General features: G+C 25.1%; 3 protein-coding genes across 9 annotated transcripts in view; 1 reads left to right on the top strand and 2 right to left on the bottom strand.

Moving 5' to 3' along the window:
- LOC126894279 (uncharacterized) overlaps nt 1–5,456 on the top strand; it is a 139,702-nt gene extending 134,246 nt beyond the window's left edge. For all 3 annotated transcript variants that reach the window (XM_050665190.1, XM_050665189.1, XM_050665188.1), the window contains exons 3-4: nt 4,597–4,867; nt 5,207–5,456. In XM_050665190.1, coding sequence (XP_050521147.1) covers nt 4,597–4,867; nt 5,207–5,300 — 365 coding nt within the window. In that variant the 3' untranslated portion in view covers nt 5,301–5,456. The remainder of the gene's footprint in view (nt 1–4,596; nt 4,868–5,206) is intronic.
- LOC126894273 (small conductance calcium-activated potassium channel protein) overlaps nt 1–21,998 on the bottom strand; it is a 208,643-nt gene that overhangs the window by 95,654 nt on the left and 90,991 nt on the right. The window lies entirely within an intron of this gene.
- Nucleotides 13,093–15,065, bottom strand: LOC126894275 (uncharacterized). Of its 2 annotated transcripts, XM_050665168.1 has the most exons (5): nt 14,085–15,051; nt 13,962–14,021; nt 13,615–13,662; nt 13,465–13,524; nt 13,093–13,263 (listed from the first exon to the last, which is right to left on the bottom strand). In XM_050665168.1, exons 1-5 carry the CDS (start codon nt 14,929–14,931, stop codon nt 13,178–13,180), a joined length of 1,101 nt encoding a protein of 366 aa, XP_050521125.1. In that variant the 5' UTR covers nt 14,932–15,051; the 3' UTR covers nt 13,093–13,177. The 2 variants fall into 2 exon arrangements, with proteins under 2 accessions (XP_050521125.1, XP_050521126.1); XM_050665169.1 differs by lacking the exon at nt 13,962–14,021 and having other exon boundaries at nt 14,085–15,065.

The raw sequence follows: 21,998 nt of genomic DNA, 5'->3' as shown, positions 1-21,998 counted from the left end.
ACACACATCTTAGTAAAACCAATACCTTCTCAGCTTCGCATCGAAGCTAAAATATCAAAATAAAACTGTAAATATAAATTTAAATGGATTTTATTTTGAATTATATTCATGTAAATGAACTATAAAATTTTTATAAATAAATTATTTATGTAAAAATGTTGTTATTCAAATTAAATTCACAGTTAAATTTATTATAAATATATACCAGTAATAAATTTGAGGTTATTTTTTCACCACGTATATAAACTAGACAAAATGGTGTTCAAAATTATTTTCTTCAAAATTTTTTAAAAATGATTACGAATTTTGGAGTAATGTTTATATATTGAATCTTTTGGTGTTCATTTTTTCATTTGCCATAGTTATTTCATCTCGAGTTATTTGATTTCTTATGAAACAATCCACATCATTCCAATATTCTTTGGTGCTTTGGTGGTTTTATGTTCCCTAAATCTTAGTTAAATTGAGTGGATTTTATTTTTTACTGGGATAGTTTCATCTGCATTCTGTTGATCATTAATATTTGGAGCTGAAATTTTCTGTTTTTATAATTGTATATTCAAGTGATCAATCACGTGTCATGGGGAGCATAATTAATTTGGTGGTAATGTGTAAATTGATTATTTTTTTTCCAATGATTTAACTCAACAAAATTAAATTTAACCAGTAGTTTTATCTGACATACAAATTTATTTGTATAATTATAATGTTGTTCATCAAAGCAAATATTTTACAAAATATAATGTAATAACATTGCACTAATAATTAGTTCAATGTTATTAATTAGTGACTAATTAATATAATTTGTTGAAAAAAATTTATATTTATAATATTGGGGAGAGAGAGACAAAATTATTTTCTTAGATTAAAAAAAATATAGTAATTTTTGCGAATTTTTTATAGAAATATCTTTAAATATATTAACCAAACAATGACAATTTTTTTGAAAGTAATTTAAATGAACACATATGTTTGTTTTAAATCGTACTAATACTTTTTTAGCAAGAACTATATAATATTGTTTTACAACGTTAGGTTTTAACGTTAGTATTAAATATAAATAACTTTTTTTAATATTTCAATAGTTAAAGAAAAGTATTGCAAACACAATATCTTATTCAAGGGCATAGTATCTTATTTATAGGGGAGTATTATCGAGAATTTTAAGTAAAAATGAAATGGGAAAGTTATTGTATATTTTTTTAATTGTATTTGAAATACTATATATATATATAATATTTTGCATATAATTAATAGAACTAGATCAGTTACTAAAATAATAATAAATATTCATGAGCATATCATAAATGGTCCACTTTAAATATTTTACTGATTGTTTAACTTCAGAAAAAAATTTCTCTCGTTCCCCGTAAATAGGGGAAACCTCCAACAAAATTACAAATTTAAAAATCGCTAATTTTCGAAATTTTTTACTTAAAACTGCCATAACTTTTTCAAAAATGAGCAAATCAATATAATTTTTTTTTTTATAGATGATTGATGTCTTTACTTATCATTTGGTATATTTTTTTTATAAATTTGACCCTTTACCAACCAGCCCATAGGGGGGGATTCAAAATTACAACTTTTTCTCAAAAAATGTACTTTTTCAACTTAACTTTTGAAAGTGTTTCGGAAATACTGACACTTTTATATATATCTTAAATTAAAGCTTATGTAATATACTTTAATATTAAAAAAAAAAATTCGGACTTTATTTTGTTTTCACGGTGAAAATAGTCATCAAAGTTAATAAAAAAAATACGATTTTTGTAAAAAAATTCTTTTTCATATTTTTAACTTTATAATGCTATAACTTTTTGAAAGATATATGGATCAATATAATTCTAATGTAATATAATTTATTATGGAAAAAAAAAATGTCTAACCTCATTTTGTCTCCATGGTTAAAATATCTACAGTATGTTATTTTTGTGTTAATATTTTCGATTTTATTTTTTACATTTTTAACTTTATAATGCTATGACATATTGAAAAGTGTATGGATCAACATTATTTTTTTATGAGAAATAATATTTTTTAATAATCCCTTTTTCATTCTATATACTTTATCTGAATCAGGATATTAATAACGAACTAGCAGATCATGTTGCTTTTGGAATAATCCACCAATTTTTTAAAATTAAACACTATCTAAAGATTTGCATCGAAGCGTTTATTTTTGATAGTGATTTTAATCACTGTCAGATATCATTATACTTGATCCAACTATGCCACGTCACCACTGTGACGCGACCCCCCTGTGCTGGGTTTTTTTTTTATTTATTTTTTTTTTTGTGTCTGTCATTACTTTTTCTCAGCTCTCACTGGACCAATTTCTTTCAACAATACGTCAAAAGATCACATATTGTATCTAGTTGAAGACATTACCCTCAAAAATTTAAAAATTTTCCCTCGTTCCCCGCATATGGCGAAATCTCCAAAAAAATTACAATTTTAAAAATCGGTAAATTTTGTTTTTTTCTTCTTAAAAATTCCATACATTTTTTAAAAATCAACAAATCAACATAATTTTTTTTTTACTAAAATCTTAAATATTTCCCTTTTATTTGATATAATTTTCTCGAAAATTTAACACTTAACCTGCTCATTGGGGGGGATTTAAAATAGTAACTTTTTTATAAAAACTAATTTTTTCTATCTTAAAATATTCTATCTTTGTATTAAAATTGTGGGTTTTGTATTTTATCTTATTTTAAAATATTTTATGGGGGGAATACAATAACTTTCATGAATATTTAATTGACATAGAATAAAGTTCATAAGACATAAGAAATTAAAATTATTAAAATTTTTTTACTTCTTTAAAGTCGAAAAAGTAATTTTTAAATTTGAGTTGGCTTAGGATTTGAACCTCCTCCTGTGGCAATATATATTTTGCATTTTTTTTGAGTTAAAAAATATTTTCAAATCATTTGATTTTTATTTCATTTAGATTCAATAACGTCAATAAATATCAAGGATCCCATCACTATAGTCTCCCCTCGTGAGAAGAAATTTATATTCATGTTAATATTATTTTACTATGTGGTTCTTTTTGTGGCTATGATTTATTTTGCCAACCCTCACTAGACCTACTTTTTTCAACGATACGTCTAATGATTACAATTTGTATTTAGTTTAAGTTATTACTCTTAAAAATCGAAAAAATATTCCTTATTCAAAAAAAAGTAGCTTAAGCAGCTTTTTCCATACAAACAATTAAAATCATTAATTTCTAATATTCTTAAAGTATTTATTGTCGAATTAGATTTGATATGACAAAAATATTAAACTACAGAAGTAAATAATTTTACATTGTAATTCAATAATTTTTTAACTCTATTTGTGTGTACTATTACCATATATAATATTCCAAATTTTTTTGTAACATGTTCCTATATAAATCATAAATTAAAAAAAAAAAATGATTTATAGTTTCACCTAAATTTAAAGATTTTTACAATTATAATCAAATTTTATAATACGCTCAATTGAGTAAATCTTTTAACAACTTTTTTTTATTGATTTTTTTAGATATAAATACATAATATATAGATATATATACATAATATACACACTATATTTAATATAATCTCAATTTAGCAAAGATATTTAAATTTGCCTCATTAGAAATATCATTTTATCCAGGCGTGGGACAAGAAGAAGTTTAATTTTTTTTTAAATTAATAATTCTTAAAACAATTAATATTATTTAATAAACGTTTTACCGATTGGTCTCAAATCATTATATAGTATTTTTTACCAAATTTCAAGTTTTCATATTTTAAGGGTGTCAGCTATTTCCTATATCGATAGTCAATAAATTTTTATTGTCTTTGAACGTGATATTTGATAAGATTTTCAAGTTTATTAGACTATTTTCACGATAACATATGTGCAATAAATAAAGAATGTAATAGAAACTTGTTATACGAACTCAACACGAGAAAAAACCAATTCGACAATTTACAATAAGAGATAAGAAGTTGCTGACTATTTAACTTATCACCTCTACCAAACTTAAAAATCAACTAAACACTTGTATTATTTCTGTTATTCATAATATCATTTATATTTACAACATTACTATAGATATTTCAAAAACCGCTTTTTTTATTTTTTTCATCCAAAAACAAAAGTTGTTTAAAAAACAGCCGATTGTAAATATCTAAAAAAATGTTATATAGAGTTTTAATTAAAATAAAGTTTTTAATCTTAAAGAACATCCGTTAAAAATAATACAATTTACGAACAGATAAAAATAAAGATTTCAAGTTTTTACAGTTATAAGAAAAGAAAAATACATTTTATTAAAATTAATTAACAAATATTACCTTAAACAAAAAATGCATAATATTTCAAAAATAATTCTCGAACTTCTGAGCTTATATGTAATATTTTTAACTAATATCTTTTCATTGATTTTAATTAATTTTTGAGTCTTCCAAAGAACTATAATTTAAGTAGAAACCCCAACATTATATTCATAGACAAGTAGTTGAATGATCAATTTGTAAACACGTATTAAAGTAATAAATATAATATATTTGACCAACATTTTTTTTGTTTTATACAAATGTTCATGGATTTTAGAAAATGTAGTTGAATTATATAATTGGGGTCATTATGAAGAAGCAGCTGACATTTATCTCAAACCAGATTCGAATATTGTAGATGTAATAAAAATACTTGAACCTATTTTTTGGACAAAATTAAACAACACTAAAAAGTCTAAAAAATTTTTACTTAAAAATGAAAGTATTTTAAAAAATTCCTTCTCAATATGTGTTAAAATGTTTGTGAAAAAGATCCACAAGAATGACAAAATTCTCCAGGACTATGAAATCTTTAAGGAATCAAAAAAGTAAGAAATTCAAATTATCTCATACTTATTTAAAGATAAAATTGAGAAAAGCGTTGAAACTTAATTCATGTAAGTAATTAGATTGAATGTTCTATTAACTTGACTCTTAACACAGTAATTAATATTTATAATATTGATTATTATCAATATTTTAACTCAAATAGTTATTTGAGTAAACTGTTAGTTAGTAATTTGTTGTAGTTAACTACAAAATTTCATTAAACTTCAAATTTTTGTTTTTATTTTACAGAAAAAATGAGATAATATTAGATTATTTGTTTTTAAAACTGATTTTATTTTTATATACATTTATTATCCTTAAAATAAAATATGTTCTAGAGAAAATCAAAACAAAGACATAGATATAGAAATAGAAAGTACTAAAAATAAACAAAATATATTCAAAAATATGTTTGCTAGAAAGGAAGATTAATCACAAAGAACCAAAAACTGTTACGAAAATTTAACACAGTTTTAACATTTTTATGTATGATTTAAAAATAATGAAAACAATTACTGCGATTTAAAATTATTTATCCTTGTAATAAATGTTTTCTTTAATTTTATAATAAATGAACTTAATTGATAATTGTCTTCTATGTTTTATAGCAGATTATTTATAATGTATTACTCATCATAATAATTATTATAATTCTCATAGTGATCAAACACTTTAAAGCTGTCTACGATAAAAAAAAATTAATTATACTAATAAGCTATCATTATCTTAATTATAATAAATACTAATAAAAAAATTAAAAAATTTGTTTTTTGATATTTCTGTTTACCTTATATTTTTATAGAAGTAACTTATATTATTGTGGCCTTAAGTATATTGTAATCATACTTGAAATTATTTCACTAGTAGATGCGGTGTTAGTTAATGGTGCTCGACTAATGTGCACCAGAATAGCACAGTGTAATATTCTAAGTTATTCTTATGAATAATATATTTTTTATATAGAGCTTATATCATATATATTGGTCAAACCTTACAGAAAGTTAGCAAGTAATTAATATTATATAATTTAAGATATCATCTTCTTCTATAACAACTTCGGGAGTTTCTTAAGATTTCTTTAACCATTTTTTACTTTTGTTTTTTTATTATTTATAAATGATGCAAACAATGTATTTAAATATTGTAAATTTGCATTATTTACTAATGATACTAATTTATACGTAGAAGTGGACTCTGAGAAAAATTGTAGAAAATTGCAAGAAGACTTTGCTAGCTTTTCTTATTGATCCACATCTAATAGATTAAAAATTAACATTGATAAATGCTCTACTATATCTCTTACTAGAAGTAAAAATCTCTTAATCTATAGATATTAATTGGATGGCTAATACACTGTTAGCCGTGTTCAGTCCACCGTCGTTCCTCAATAAATATGTGGCACGCGTCTTCGTATACACACACACCTCCGTCAGTACGTGTTATTGTTCGTCTACATCGCGCCATATTTTATTATTTGTTGCACCTATGTGCCCTTGAATCCCTTCAGTGATGGCTCGTGGGTGATAGTGGTGGGGGTGCGACTTTAAGTATAATACCGCTAGTCATAGGTAAAAAAAATTGTCAAATTAAATATAATAAAATGAAACACAGAACATGTATTGTTATTTTAATGTTTAATATTTTATTCATAAAATTGTTATAGTATATTATTGCATGTGTATGAATTTATGATTATATAATTAAAAAATAACTAATTTATGGAATTATTTTATGAATTAAAATTAAAAACAATATATTTTATAGTGCAGGTCGCAGTAGAAAATAGAAATGAAAATAATAATAATAGCGATTACACTATTGTAGGAACCGATAACGACGAGCACACAAGAAGTTAATTCTAAAAATAAATTACCCCACATAGTAATATAGTAATATTTTACTGTATGGACGACGCTGCTGTTCGTCCAAACGCTACTCGTGTGTGTATATACTAACCGCATATACTGATGGAAACAACTTCAATGTTCCCATACGACAAATGTATTATAACTATTTTACTATTTCAAAATTTGTATTTTTAATAAAAATGTAGAATTAAGAATATACAACTAATTTTCTTCTTTTTATTAATTTTAATAGGAGGTGCGATTGTCCCGTCGTCCAAGCCACGAGCCGCCACTGACAATCACTATAGAACTTTTCTAGCGTCTGGCTTCGTCCGCCATTACGTGCCCCAAACTTAGACGTTGACCAATGTTACCCAGATTACCACAACATCTTATACAGTTCACTCACCACTATCAACGACTTCATTTATTCAGTCAAATATTGTATTATTTATTAATGTTATTGATTATTTTGTTTTAAATGAGTTTAGCTATTTTGTTTTACACCGCTGCCCTTTAAACATAAGATACTCAATGAAGAACTTTTGAAATATATGTTTATTTTTTTATTTATTTATTAAAGATAAACGCCCAAAAGAGCAAAATACAGTACTCATAACTATAATACAAAACGTAAAACTAAAAAAAAAAGAAATACACTAAATTAACAAATTTAAGCTTAAATTCTCAAATTAATAATAACACAACACATAATACATTAATTATAAATACAAATATTGTTGAGTAACATAAGTAATTAATCAATTTTTTAATTTAGCATTTACAAGAGTTTGTAGCCCGGTTGGTTTATCATGAAAAAAATCAAAATTACCTAATGAATTTAACATTCTGTTAATAAGTGCAAAAAAACTATAGTTTGTGGGGCATAATGAGGTATAAAATGTATAAGGTACCCGTGTATTGACCTGAGGAACATTTAAGGGCACTTTCTTCAATAATTCAGGGCAATCAATATCATGATTGATTAATTTATATAACCAAAGTAAATCATTGTAATTTCTACGCATTTGAAGAAAATATATATAATACTCCAAGCTAACTTATCAAGAGGTAAATTAAATTTATTAGTTTTAAACGGCAAGAAACGCAAAAATTGGTTTTGAATACGTTCTATTTTTAAAATTAAACTACTTTGGTGAGGATTCCAGATAATAAAACCATACTCAAGAATAAAGCAAACCATTGAAAAATATAGAACTTTGAGACAATTTACATTACTGAAATCGGAACAATTACTTTGAATAAAACCAATTAAAAAAAAAACGTGAAGCTTTATTACACATTATTCTAATATGTTCATTAAAAGATAAATCATAAGATAAAATAATTCCTAAGTCTTTTAATTGTGTCACAACATTCAGCTTAGTACTGTATATTCTGTACTGAAAGTATAACTTTGATTTACGTCTCGTAAAAAAAATCTATGAGCACTTCTGAGCATTAATGTGTAAAACATTCAACGAACACCATACAAAAAATCTATCTAAGTCATCTTGCAGATTAACAAAATCTAAGTCTGAATGAATAGGCATATAAAGTTTTAGATCATCCGTAAACAGTAAAAATTTACAATTATGGAAAACATCTTTAATATCATTTATGAACAAAAAAAACAACAACGTGGATAAATGACCCCCTTGTGGCATACCAAAAGACACGTTAATAGGCGAAGATATAAATTCGCCCAGTTTAACTAACTGTATTCTATCTGATAAATAGGATTTGATCCGATTTAACATTGAACCACCTAAACTAAATTGTTCTAATTTTTTTAAAAGAATACACACATCGACAGTATCAAAAGTCTTTTTAAGATCTGTATATATTGCATCGACCTGAGCACCATTACTAACTAATTCAGCGAGATGTATAATACACTAATAAATTGGTCATGGTAGATTTAGCATTACGAAAGCCATGTTGTCTATCTGTAACTATATTTTTAAACAAAACAGATAATTTAGGTTCTAAAATTTTTTCAAATAATTTTGGAAGTACACTTAAACGAGAAATAGGACGATCATTTTTTACATCATAACGATTACCTGATTTATAAATGGGATATATATAGCTAGTTTTCCATTAATCTGGATAAGTACCAGTAGAGAGTGATAAGTTAAATATAAATTGAATTGGACGAGTAAGTAAGAAATAACAGGTATGGTAAACTATTGACGTGTGTCTTAAAGATGTAGGAGCATTATTTACATAGGAGCATCTTCAAACACAAATGGGTAAGTGAGTACATACTAAAAGTATGTATTCTTTTTTTTTTTAATGTTTTGCTTTACTAATGTACTTGTTTACGTTACACCTAACCGTGTAATCAGTAAACTGCACTGATGCTATTATGGCGAATGCTATACTTAATCATGTTAATAATTGTTCCCTATATAACACATACACTGGCCACCAATTATGATAGTTATTAAAATCAAAATCATAAAAAACGTTTCGATGCTAATCTGTAGTATTTAATTTTAAGAAATTGATGGATTATTACAAAAGCAACAACAATTTCTGTTTCCTCAATTATATTCTGATTAATACTTCATTTATTTATAACTATAATATATGAATAAATATTTATTGTAGCAATTAAAAATAGTATGAAGTTATATTTTATAATTTAATATTCTAATTTTTACAGAGAAATTATAAAACAATTGTAACTTATATGAAAATCGGTGGTCTCATTACTATGGCAATCCCTTGTAAGGTATTTTAATATAAAAAAACGGTAGCACAGGGGGTCGCGGCATAGTTGAGACAAGTATAGATAATACCTGACTGTGATTAAAATCACTATCATAAGAAACGCTTAGATGCAAATCTGTAGATAGTGTTCTATTTTTAGAAATTGGTAGATTACTGTAAAAGCAATATCAACTCTTTTTTCCTTCATTGTAACTGATTAGTAGGACTTATTATACTAAATAAATTTAATATGAAATTGATACTCGATAATTAAATATTGAAATTATTACGGAGAAATTATAAAGTAGTACATTTTGTTACTTCTATTTAAAAGGCTTTGTGAATAATTCACTGATCTACAAAGAATTTTCATTTGAGATCAGAATATACTTTTTAAAACCAATTTTCGCGCGTATTTTAAATCTACAATTAGACTTTGACTAACATCTCTTCATTTAGATTATTACTAATTAGTAAAACACAAGTATTTACATATAAAAACAAAAAAATATAATTGTTTCCGAATTATGATTGATTTTAATTTTTAATGTGTTAAAAAAAATCAGTGAAATATTTAACTTATTTTTTTTGACCTTCAAAGTTGATTTTTTAAAAGCTTATAATAAAAAAGGTTGAACATTTCTTTTAACTTATTTTTGAATGATGAAATTGACATAATTAAATAAAAAATTTTATGATAATTAAAAAAATAGTATTGTCAAGATGAATATGCAGTCAGGAATTTTTATAATTGTTATTCACAGTAAATTTATGAGAAAAACTCAACATTTTGATAAAATCACTATTTTTTTTATTTATATCGTAATAAATAATGTCAATATAAATCATAGTAATCATTTCTAATTAATTTAGTGTGTTCTACAATTGAAGTATTCAAAACTTAATTAATTTTAATTATAGTTGGGATAAGTATAGATAATATCTGACAGTGATTATAATCACTATTATAAGAAACGCTTCAATACAAATTTGTAGATAGTGTTTAATTTCAAGAAATTGGTGGATTATTCCAAAAGCAAAATTAACTCCTATTTTAGCTTCGATGCGAAGCTGAGAAGGTATTGGTTTTACTAAAATCTGTTTTTTTTTTTTTTGTGTCTGTTACCACTTTTTCTCAGCTCTCACCGAACCGATTTCTTTCAACGATACGTCAAAAGATCACAAATTGTATCTAGTCGAAGACATAACCCTTAAAAATTGAAAAAAATTCCCTCGTTCCCCGTAAATGGGGGAAACCTCCAAAAAAATTACAAATTTAAAAATCGCTAATTTTCAAAATTTTTTCAATTTTTTTTACTTAAAAGTGCCATAACTTTTTCAAAAATGAACATATCAATATAATTCTTTTTTATATAGATGCATAATATCATTACCTTTCATTTAGTATATTTTTTTCATAAATTTAACCCTTAACCTGCCCACAAGGGGGGATTTAAAATGACAACTTTTTCACAAAAAATTAATTTTTTTAACTTAAATTTTGAAAATGTTCCGGAAGGTCTGACACTTTTATATATATCTTAAATTAAAGCTAATGTAATATGCTTTATCATGAAAAAAAAAAATTTCGGACTTTATCTTATCTTCATGGTGAAAATGGCTACCGAATGCTATTTTTGTGTGAAAATTTTCGATTTTGTATTTTCCATTTTTAACTTTATTATGCTATAACTTTTTGAAAAATGTATGAATCATTACAATTTTTTTATGAGAAGTAGTATTTATATAGATCTTTTATTTGACATACTGTTTTTTTAAATCGGACCATTTTCCTATATATGGGGGGGCTTAAAATATAAAAAATGCATGTAGAAAGTAGAACTTTTTCAACTTAAATTTTGAAAGTGTTCCGAAAAGTCTGACACTTTTATATATATCTTAAATTAAAGCTAATGTAATATACTTTATAATGGTAAAAAAAAATTTCGGACTTTATTTTATCTTCATGGTGAAAACAGACATTAAACTTAATAAAAAAAATACGATTTTTGTAAAAAAATTCTTTTTTATATTTTTAACTTTATAATGCTATAACTTTTTGAAAGATGTATGGATCAATATAATTCTTTTTTTTGTAGATGCATGATGTCTTTACCTATCATTTGGTATATTTTTTTTATAAATCTGACTTTTTACCTGCCTACAGGGGGGGATTCAAAATGACAACTTTTTCACAAAAAATTGACTTTTTCAACTTAAATTTTGAAAGTGTTCCGGAAAGTCTGACACTTTTATATATATATTAAATTAAAGCTAATGTAATCTACTTTATTATGTAAAAAACAAATTTCGGACTTTATTTTATCTTCAAGGTGAAAATGGCTACCAAATGCTATTTTTGTGTGAAAATTTTCGATTTTGTATTTTACATTTTTAACATTATAATGCTATAACTTATTGAAAAGTGTATTGATCAATATAATTTTTTTATGGGAAATANGTAATATATATGGAAAAATATATGGATCAATACAATTTTTTTATGGGAAATTCTATTTTTTAATAATCCCTTTTTCATTCGACATAATTTATCTTAATCAGGATATTAATAAGGAACTAGCAGTTTATGAAGCTTTTGGAATAATCCACCAATTTTTTAAAATTAAACACTATCTAAAGATTTGCATCGAAGCGTTTTTTATGATAGTGATTTTAATCACTGTCAGATATCATTATACTTGATCCATCTATGCCACGTCACCACTGTGCCGCGACCCCCCTGTGCTGGGTTTTTTATTCTACTTCAACTGCCATTATCACATAGAAAATTAAAAAAAACACATCATAGTAATATATTCTCAGCTTCACATCGAAGCTAAAATTGCCTAGTACATTTTTAAAAAATTACAACAAAGTAAAATCGAAATTGAAAAAAAAATAATCAAAGGGTATTTTCTAATTAATCTTTTATGGAGACCCTAAGTTTTTTTATAACTTTGAAAAACGTACAAAATTAATAAAACTATAATACAAATATATCATAAGTTTTTAATTACAGCAGCCATATACAACAGAAGCTAGGTCATCGGAAAAATTTTTGTTTTTAATTATAGTATGTAACATAACGTTTAATTTAACATTACACAAACGGAACATATTCAAAAATAAAATAGAAAAACTTAGATTTATGTGCAAAAGTCTCTATTTTGAATCTCTCCAGGTAGGTTAAAGTTTAAATTTTTTAAAAATATATATACTGAAAGATAGGAAAAATCCTAAAGTATTTATAAATTAAATGTATTTTTAATCATCTATTTTTTAAAAATTTATTACAGTTTTAAGGAAAAAAGTTTAAAAAATGTTGAAATATATCGATTTTTAAAATTAAATTTTTTTGGAGGATTTCTTTTATTTACAAAGAACGAGGAAAAAATTTTCAATTTTTGAGGCTAATGTCTTCAACTACATACAATTTTTTCAAAGCAAAAATTCGAAATGGAGGTTGGTCAATAAAAAAATTTACATAATTGCATATACTTAACGTTATTTTATATGCTCATTACTTTTTTTGTAAACTTATATTTATTTCAATGGATGCCATGCCCCTTTTACTTATCTGACTACGTCACTGGTATTGTTATCAGTTGACATATTATTAAGTAAATTGTCTAGGATAAGAGATAATCGAGTACATTAGCTATGCTTCGAAGATTATAAAAATTGTTTTATTTTTATATTATATTACAAAATATTTTTGTTATCATATTTTGATAAATTAACTAATTAAAAGTACTTAGTATAACTCTCCCTATTTTCGTCAGTTTCCATTGGCTCTGAAATATTTTCATTTGAACTACTTGGATCTAATCCTTGATAACAAAAAAAGAAGCTTATTAAAATAACAATTATACTACCAATACTTATTATTTTAAAAATTTAACACAACTATATTGTAATATCACAAGGTAGAAAAAATAATATAATCGTTTTCGTTCAATTTGTATGATTGATTATCTTACAAAATTGAAAAATTAATAACTAATTATTTATCTAAAAATGAGGTATTTTACCTTGTCCGAGAAAATCGATGAACTGTAGTTCTTTATTGGTGTCAGATACATTACCTTGTTCTAATAAAAAATAATTTAAGATAAAGAAATACAAAGATTTTGTTATATAACTAGAACTTTGAAGTAACTATTAATAGTGAAGAATTTTACCTTCATTTAAAGAATCAATAAGCTTTAGAATCCATTGATATTCCATTTCTAGTAAAAATTAATATATATTACCAAGTTAAAAATTAGTATCATGAATATCTGGAGTTCAATAAACAGAAATATATTATTTAGTTTTTCTATAATTTTCTCAATAAAAAGTTTTTCAATAGGACATATTTTATATTTTATTTTACTTATATTACATGGAATATGTTTATGATCAAATAATATTTTAGTAAAATTTCAAAATATATAATTGGAAATAAAAATAAATATAGATTTTGCACACTAGTACAATAATTTTTATTTTATGTAGCTTATATTAAAATGTATAATTCAAATTATACCTCTCTTTTGTAATTCGCTTTGAGTTGAATTAGATATATCATTAGGGCTTATTAAAAATTCTAAAAAAATATTGAAATTGAATGCTTTAAGATAGTTATAAATTAGTTTTTATAAATTCATACCGTCAGTATTATACTTATATGGTACAGATATACCGATTTGGAATACTTTTCTACAATACTTAAATCCTAATTTATGAAATCTGTTAATAATTATGGAATTAATTAATATATGAATTTTTTGAATTAGATAATCATATAATTGAAAAGTTTTGTCACTATTAAATTTGTGATTGTATTCTTTACTACATTCTTGCCAAAACGCCGCCATATTAAATGATTCAAATTCACAATACGTTAAAGAATTAAATTCATTTTTAACATTTTTATAATTAAAAGTCGATTCAATAAAATTATAGAATTTCTCCATGGCTGATGAATCATTTTCCACAATGGGATAGTTTTTTAGTTTATTGTTAAAAATTTCTAAATTTCTAAATAAATTGTTAAAAAAAAAAAAATTTTTCCATGAATATGTATGCATATAGTTCAATACATTGAGTGTTTCTTTCATCAATGTCGCTAATGATGGCATTTTTTGTAAAATGTTTAATAACTCCATAGTACAAGTTTTTAATTGATCTTTTTGGTTAATCAAACTCTTACAGTGTTGTACAATTGGCATAATTAGGAAATATAGTATTTTTAAATCTTTGGCGTATGAACAAGCCAGCACTAAAGTCAATATTCGAATTCCTTTGTTACAATTTTCCTTTGTAGTAGCTTCTAGATAATTTTCTAATTTATAAAATTCTTTCCTATACTCAACACATTTTACATCCTTTAAATCTTTCCATCCATCATTTTGAACGAGACAACTATATATATTAGTGATTCTTTTTGAATTTCTTGTTGTTTCAGTTAATAGAATGAATATGAATAGTAATAAAAAAAAATAACAATTTTTCATTATAAGTAATTTTTTTTTTATAAAAAATTTTAAAATGATAAGTTAATACTATTTTTTTAAATAATCAAAAAAACGATAATGTATATGTTTTACATTGATTTTTAAATGATTTTTATAGAATTTACTTTATTATGAATTCAACTTAAATTTTATTCATATAAAAAATATTTGCAAATTATCTAATATTTAAACTGTAATATTTATAGAAGTCTAAAACGAGACAATCTGACGATTAAGAAATCAAATCTACTTGAATTAAAAAAAAATATGGCAATGTTTAATATCTTTTAATAAAAATAATTTTAAATTTATTAACCAAACAATGACAAATTATTCAAAAATAATTTAATAAAACACATATATCAAACATATGTTTGTGTTTGTTTTTGGACATAATGACAAATTTGAATTTTTTCTAATTATATAATAATATAATTTTGTGAATATTATATACAAAGTGATCCCAAGTACTTACATTTTAATAACTTTTGATCCAGCTAATATATTTTTTATTTTTTTTTTAATTGTTTTACGTTGATACCATAAAAATATTATAATAAATAATAATTTTAGTTTCGATGAGAAGCTGAGCAGGAATTAATTTTACTATGTTATGTTTTTTTTGTGTGTCTATTACTACTTTTTCTCAGCTCTCACTAGATCGATTTTGATGAACAATACGTTAAAATATCACAAATTGTATCTAATCGAAGACATAACCCTCGAAAAATGAAAAAATTTCCCTCGTTCGACATAAATGGGGGTAATCTCCAAAAAAATTACAAATTTTAACTTTATTTTGTCCTAATGGTAAAAATGGCTACCGTATTCAAAAATATGCTATTTTTTGTGTAAAATTAGTGATGGGAAATATCGAATAGTAACTATCGAACTATTCGATAGTCATTCAAAAACTATTGGAATATTAAAGATATTCGACAGTTACACAATATATTCGAATAGTTTTTAAACTATTCGATAGTTAATGCTAAAAATAAAATATTCGGTGGAATAACAGAATTTGAATAGTTAATCGATAGTTTAAAATATTTGAAAATGCCATCATTAATTTTTTTTTATTATTAATTGTATCCTATTTATAATCGTAGTACCCTGAATAAACAGTTTTAAACAATCCTGTTTAGATCGTTAGTGTTATTAAAACAGCAAAACTATAAATCTGACTATAATTTTACATAAGACTTATATTTTAGAAAATTTATCTTTACATATTTTTTTTAACGAAATATTTTGTTGTAAAATGATTATTTCGAAAATTATACTTTTATATATATATCTTAAATTAAACCTTATGATATACAATTTAATATAATATAAAATTGATTTAGAAAAGTATATATTTGATATCGATTAAAATTCCTTATAGAACAATGTATTTATCCATAAGCAAATAAAAATTCAAAGATATGGAATTTTGTGGATTGCAACTTTCTAGTTCAAGTTTAGATTTATGTTTCTAATGAAGAGTCATCGCTCTCAAAAAGTAAAATAAAATAAAATGTTTAATTATTACTAATCGTATAATCATTTTAAATCCCTTCTGTGGGCAGGTAAAATGTCAGATTTGTAAAAGAAATATACGAAATGATAGGTAAAGACATCATGCATCTATAAAAAAAAATTATATTGATTTGATTATTTTTGAAAATGTTATGGCAGTTTTTAATAAAAAAAAAATTTCAAAAATTAGTGATTTTTAAATTTGTAATTTTTTTGGAGATTACCCCCATTTACAGGGGCAAGGGAAATTTTTTCAATCTTTGAGGGTAATGTCTTCGACTAGATATGATTTATGATCTTTTGACGTAACGTTGAAAGAAAGCGGTTCGATGAGAGCTGAGAAAAAGTGATAACAGACACCAAAAAAAACACACATAGTAAAATTAATACCTTCTCAACTTCTCATCGAAACTAAAAATGTTATAAAGTATTGCATTTTAATTGTATTTAATTTATATACATGTTTGTCATAGAAGTAACAAAATATAATACTTTATCATTTTTTATAATTTATCCGTAAAAATTACAATATTAAATTATTAAATATTAATTTCATACTAATAATAAATATTTATTCATAAATTATACTTTTAAATCTGAGAACTACTAATCAGGATATAATTATGGTTTGATAGGTATAATTTTGTTAAAAGGAATAGGAAGGATTTTTTTGTTTAAATAATAACCCATCATACTAGTCATGACCGAATGCCTGTGAAAAAAGTACATGTATAGTATTATTTTTTCCAGAGTTGTAGAAGTACTTTTTGTATTTGATTTATTGTGTTGTGTGATACACGAAACCCAAACTGAGTATTTGAGTATGTTGTTCTTTTTAACATGCGATATTATTCGTTTTAGAATATTGTTTGATAAAAAAACAGAAGGCTATAAGCTTATAGGAGGTATGGATGTCCGAAGGTGTATCTGATTTAGCAAAGAGAATTATTTTTGAGAATTTCCATAGAATAGGAAAATATGACAGTTTTAAAATTGCATTAAAAATATAATATAAATATATATATTATAGTGGCGTGGTGTGGGCGGTGGTCACACTAGTTGTTAACAAAACTCTAGTGTTAAACCGCGTCTACCGCCGTAGGTGAACAGATGGGTTTTGTAGGTAGCGCGTTTTTTTTTCAATTAATGAACGTACTTCATTAGAGATAAGGTTTAGTTTAAGGGATGAGTTTAACGTATACATGTAGCACTTGAATATCTTGTCCGTCTAGCCACCGATTGAATGAACATAGTTAGCTTATTTACCATTTCATCAATGTTATGGTCAGTTTTTAGACTAATTTTTAAGTTAACTTGTTGGTCCATTAAGTTATGAAATTTATAACAATCAGTAAATAATGAAAAAAGTATAAAACTTTCAGAGTATAGCAATGGTGTAGTGTTGATATTTAGTAAAACAGATGAATGATTGGAATTTAAATTAAGTGTATTATGTATTGAGCAGTATAAATTGCTAGAAATTTTTGCTATAAAAATTTCGATTATATCGGGTTATTTTTTGTATAAAAAATATCTTATAATCGACATCCGTACAATTATTATTCCCTCTCCTTATAGTCCTTTTAAATTTGTATATTATTAGCTTACGTTCATTATAAGTTACTTTGCCACGCTCTACGATATCCTCAAGTCATCAGATAAGTTATAAATTTATTTTAATTTTATTATTGTATCATATCACAAGAGTCATCTTGTTTTAGTATGTAAGTTATCCACCCCTTTTCTCTTTTCTTTTAAGAGTTTTATTACTCGCAGAATTTGCAATATATAGATTCGTATTTTGCACATTCATAAGAAGGTGTACTTATTTTTTCTTACCCACTCTTATTTCCTTGTTTTATTTTTGTCTTCTACAAATTAACAACATCACCGCACAGTAACAGGTAATCCCCCTTTAATATTAAGGGACTGCTTGTCACAAAAGGTGAACAGTACTTTGGTTTTAGCGGAAAGAGTATTTAAATTTTTTTATAGTTAGTGAAATTATAGAGTAAATTACTCCATACTTAATGTTTGGCATTATAATCTCCTCCTATAATAAAATGGTTGGGTATTGTATTAAAATATTCAGTAAAGTTACTACTAGTTAGGTTGTGTGTTAAGAGATTATAAAATGTAGCAATAACAATCGACATATAATTTAATGTAATTGAGATTGCACACGCTTGTAAATGATTTTGAGTAAAATTGGAGAGTTGGTGAAATTGTAAGTCTGTCTTTATGAATATTGCTACATCATCGTGCACTATACCATCTGAATGATTCGTATTAACTAGCTTATAGCCTTGAATAGTAACATAAGAGTAAGATTGTGACGTTATTTTCTATCGAAGTTTCTAATAGGCGATTTATTTTTACATTGTGGTTATTTATATTAGGTTTAATGTTGTCATTTAAAAAGTTACATTTGTTTTACGACGCTGTAATTCTTTATAGATGTTGCATCCTTTGTAGTTGTCTGAATGGTCTTTGGAACATAACGCATACTTGTCAGGTGAATCTGGTGGTTTTGTACATTCTGAAGATGGGTGGAAAGCCCTATAGCGAATACAACGAGATGGAAAACCATAATATGCTCTAGTATGGCCGTATTTTTGGCAGTTGAGACATTAACTAATTATTTTTGTCTCATAAGGGTTTTCAACCTTTATTTTTGTGAAAGGATGATAGTGATAAAATGTCATTAGCATGTGTCGTGGGTTCTAAATCGACAAAGAATACTGGCAGCAGGAATTTATTGGACTTATGTAGAACATTTGTAACCTATCTAACCTCATAATGACGCATTTCAAATTTAGACTTCATTAGTACATTACATCGTGTCGACATCATCTTCGTCAACACCATTTTTTTTTTGTTGTTGTTCCAAAGTTAAATTATAAAGTAGTGAAATTTTCATTTTGGCTTACCCATCATTATGGCACAAATAACAATATTATTCAAAATCCATGGACTCTATAATTGTAATGTGGTATGTTTTTTTTTATTTATTTGCTCAGTGGGCACATTTATTTAATTAATTGCATGATTTTATTTTTGTTTTTAATTCTAGGTTAACTGATCAATTTTTTGTTATTAGTTAATGATTATATACATTTTAACTATATATTTCATTTTATCTTTAATGCTCAATCCTATTTAAACTTATTTAGTGTCTTTATTTCTTTTACCCTTTTCGTGAACTGACAGGTTCACGGGTGCGGTCAGGATGGACATGGTGAACATTGGGTTCTCTTCATCTATATATAAGATACTCATTGACGTTGGTGACATGTCCATTATATCCTGACAAATGCCTTAGATCTGTATGCTCATGTTTTCCCCTATTCTATTATATTCTTTTGTATTGTTGATACGTATCTATTACTATCTTTATGGCATTGAAATTTAATACACTTTATTTAATGATTTTTATCAAGATAATATTTGGTTTATCTGTTAGTTTGTTCTTATAATAAACATTAAAATATTGATCACTGAAATGATTGGTTTATGTTGTAATAATTAAGTGTGTTATTCTACTTAGAGAACAAGTAGACCATTTCGATGCCAGACTGTCTGTATTGATAAATCATATACTGCCTTACAGTTATATGAACAAAATGCTCACTATAAATAAAAAAATCATTTAATAAGCAAAAAAAGAAAAAAATTAATTGAATATGTTGTAATTTAAATATTTGTTTTTCATCACTATTGTTATCACCTTAAGATTTTATTCATTTTCCCTAATAATTAGGAAAAATACAATTATTGTATCCTTGGGTAATATTTAATTGTTACACATGTTGTTCTTCATATTATAATCTCATATTATATTATATATATAATTTTTCCCTCTGTTATCTTGGGTTTTGTATATTTTGTTTTATTTAATTGATCTACGGTTTTATATACCATTTTTTTTATTTTATTATATTTATAAAAATTAATTTGTAATATGTAATATCTTTTAGTAATTACTATTTTTATTTTATTATATTTATAAAAATTAATTTGTAATATGTAATATCTTTTAGTAATTACTATTTTTATTTTAAAACTGTTAATCAAAAAACTATTCAACCGATTTTCGTTATATTTTTAAGCAATTGTCAGTTCAGTACTTGAACTATTCGGGTTTTCTCCATAAATTGGTATATTGAAAATAAAAAGTTTTTAATGAATATTTTAAGGATAAAAAAATTGTTAGATACACATTAATGTGAGGTGATTCGATACATTTAATTTAATATGAAAACACGGTAAGTGAGGGAGAGCAGGTCAGTCGATCACATCATACACGTTCGTGTTTGTCACAACGGGTATGCCGCTGACACAACGCGATTTGTTTTTGTCTTTTTTTGTTCTGTGGCCGTCTAGTATTCCGGAAANTGTTCTGTAGCCGTCTAGTATTCCGGAGATTCCGCGTTTTTTATATAATATACGCCGCGACCTTCAATGTTTTTTCCCACTAAAAAAAAAAAAACCACCACCTTCGTAACGGTACGGCGGCGCTGCTGTTTAGACCGGTCCCTGTGTGTGAGGCAGTGGTCTTGAAGAATTCATTCGCGCTCAATTAGTCAGCCGTTTCGGTAATATCGTCACCAGGTTTCTTTTGGGTCGAGTATTGCCTTGTCGCCACATTGTTCAATTTGAGCTGCTCAACGGCTTGTTATATGTTACGGTGTTTTTTGTTGCCTTCCCTGCATCTGATGTGTTCCAGTGTTCATCACCTTCAGACGGCAGTGGGTAATTACTAAGAATTTTTTTTATTGTTTATTTTAACGGATACAGTCCACATAATATATGTATTAGTTATAAGAAAGGGGATATATATGTTATTTATTTTATTAGTAATTTGTGCTAATTTCATTTTATCATTGGTTCTTGTTGTTTATTATTATTTTTCTATCATAACGGAAATATCAGATTGTGATTATATATATATATATGTTGTTTTTCTTTCTATCTATAGTATATTGTAAGGCTCAATTTCCACAATTTTATATTCTCCTTTCCTTCCGCTAAGGCATGCCCAAAAATACGTATGGTCAATCGTATTTATTAAACAAACAAAAAGGTTACAAAATCGCAAATTGCCGATACTAAAGAAAATATAGGCGGCATTGCACAAAAATATTATTTACAAGAAAAACGTTCCTATTTGCAGAAAAAACAAAATATTTATCTAACTAATCGTTAATGCAATAGCGACGTCCCTCTCCTAATGAAATTTGTAGAGATTTATGACTTCAGTTGACCTGCTGGACTGCTATCGTGATCACAGCAAGTCTCTTCGAAAAAAATGGGTTCCAGGGGAATGGCTACAACTCCACCAATTATTGATATAATTCGACAAAGAACTATCGAAAAATAAAAACTTCGATGTAATAGAATTATTGCTGCACACAAAATAAAATCCAAAATTTCTGAAATTTTTCCGAAAAAAAAATTATATAACCCCTTAAATTAGATTGAAAATTTTGAGTTTAACTTACAACTTCAAAACGATAGGAAGATGAAAATAATTTAAATATTTATTT

This window comes from Daktulosphaira vitifoliae, unplaced genomic scaffold (assembly GCF_025091365.1).
Source record: "Daktulosphaira vitifoliae isolate Bord-2020 unplaced genomic scaffold, ASM2509136v1 Scaffold_1, whole genome shotgun sequence".
NCBI lineage: Eukaryota > Metazoa > Arthropoda > Insecta > Hemiptera > Phylloxeridae > Daktulosphaira > Daktulosphaira vitifoliae.
This window is presented reverse-complemented; position numbering and strand designations above follow the sequence as displayed.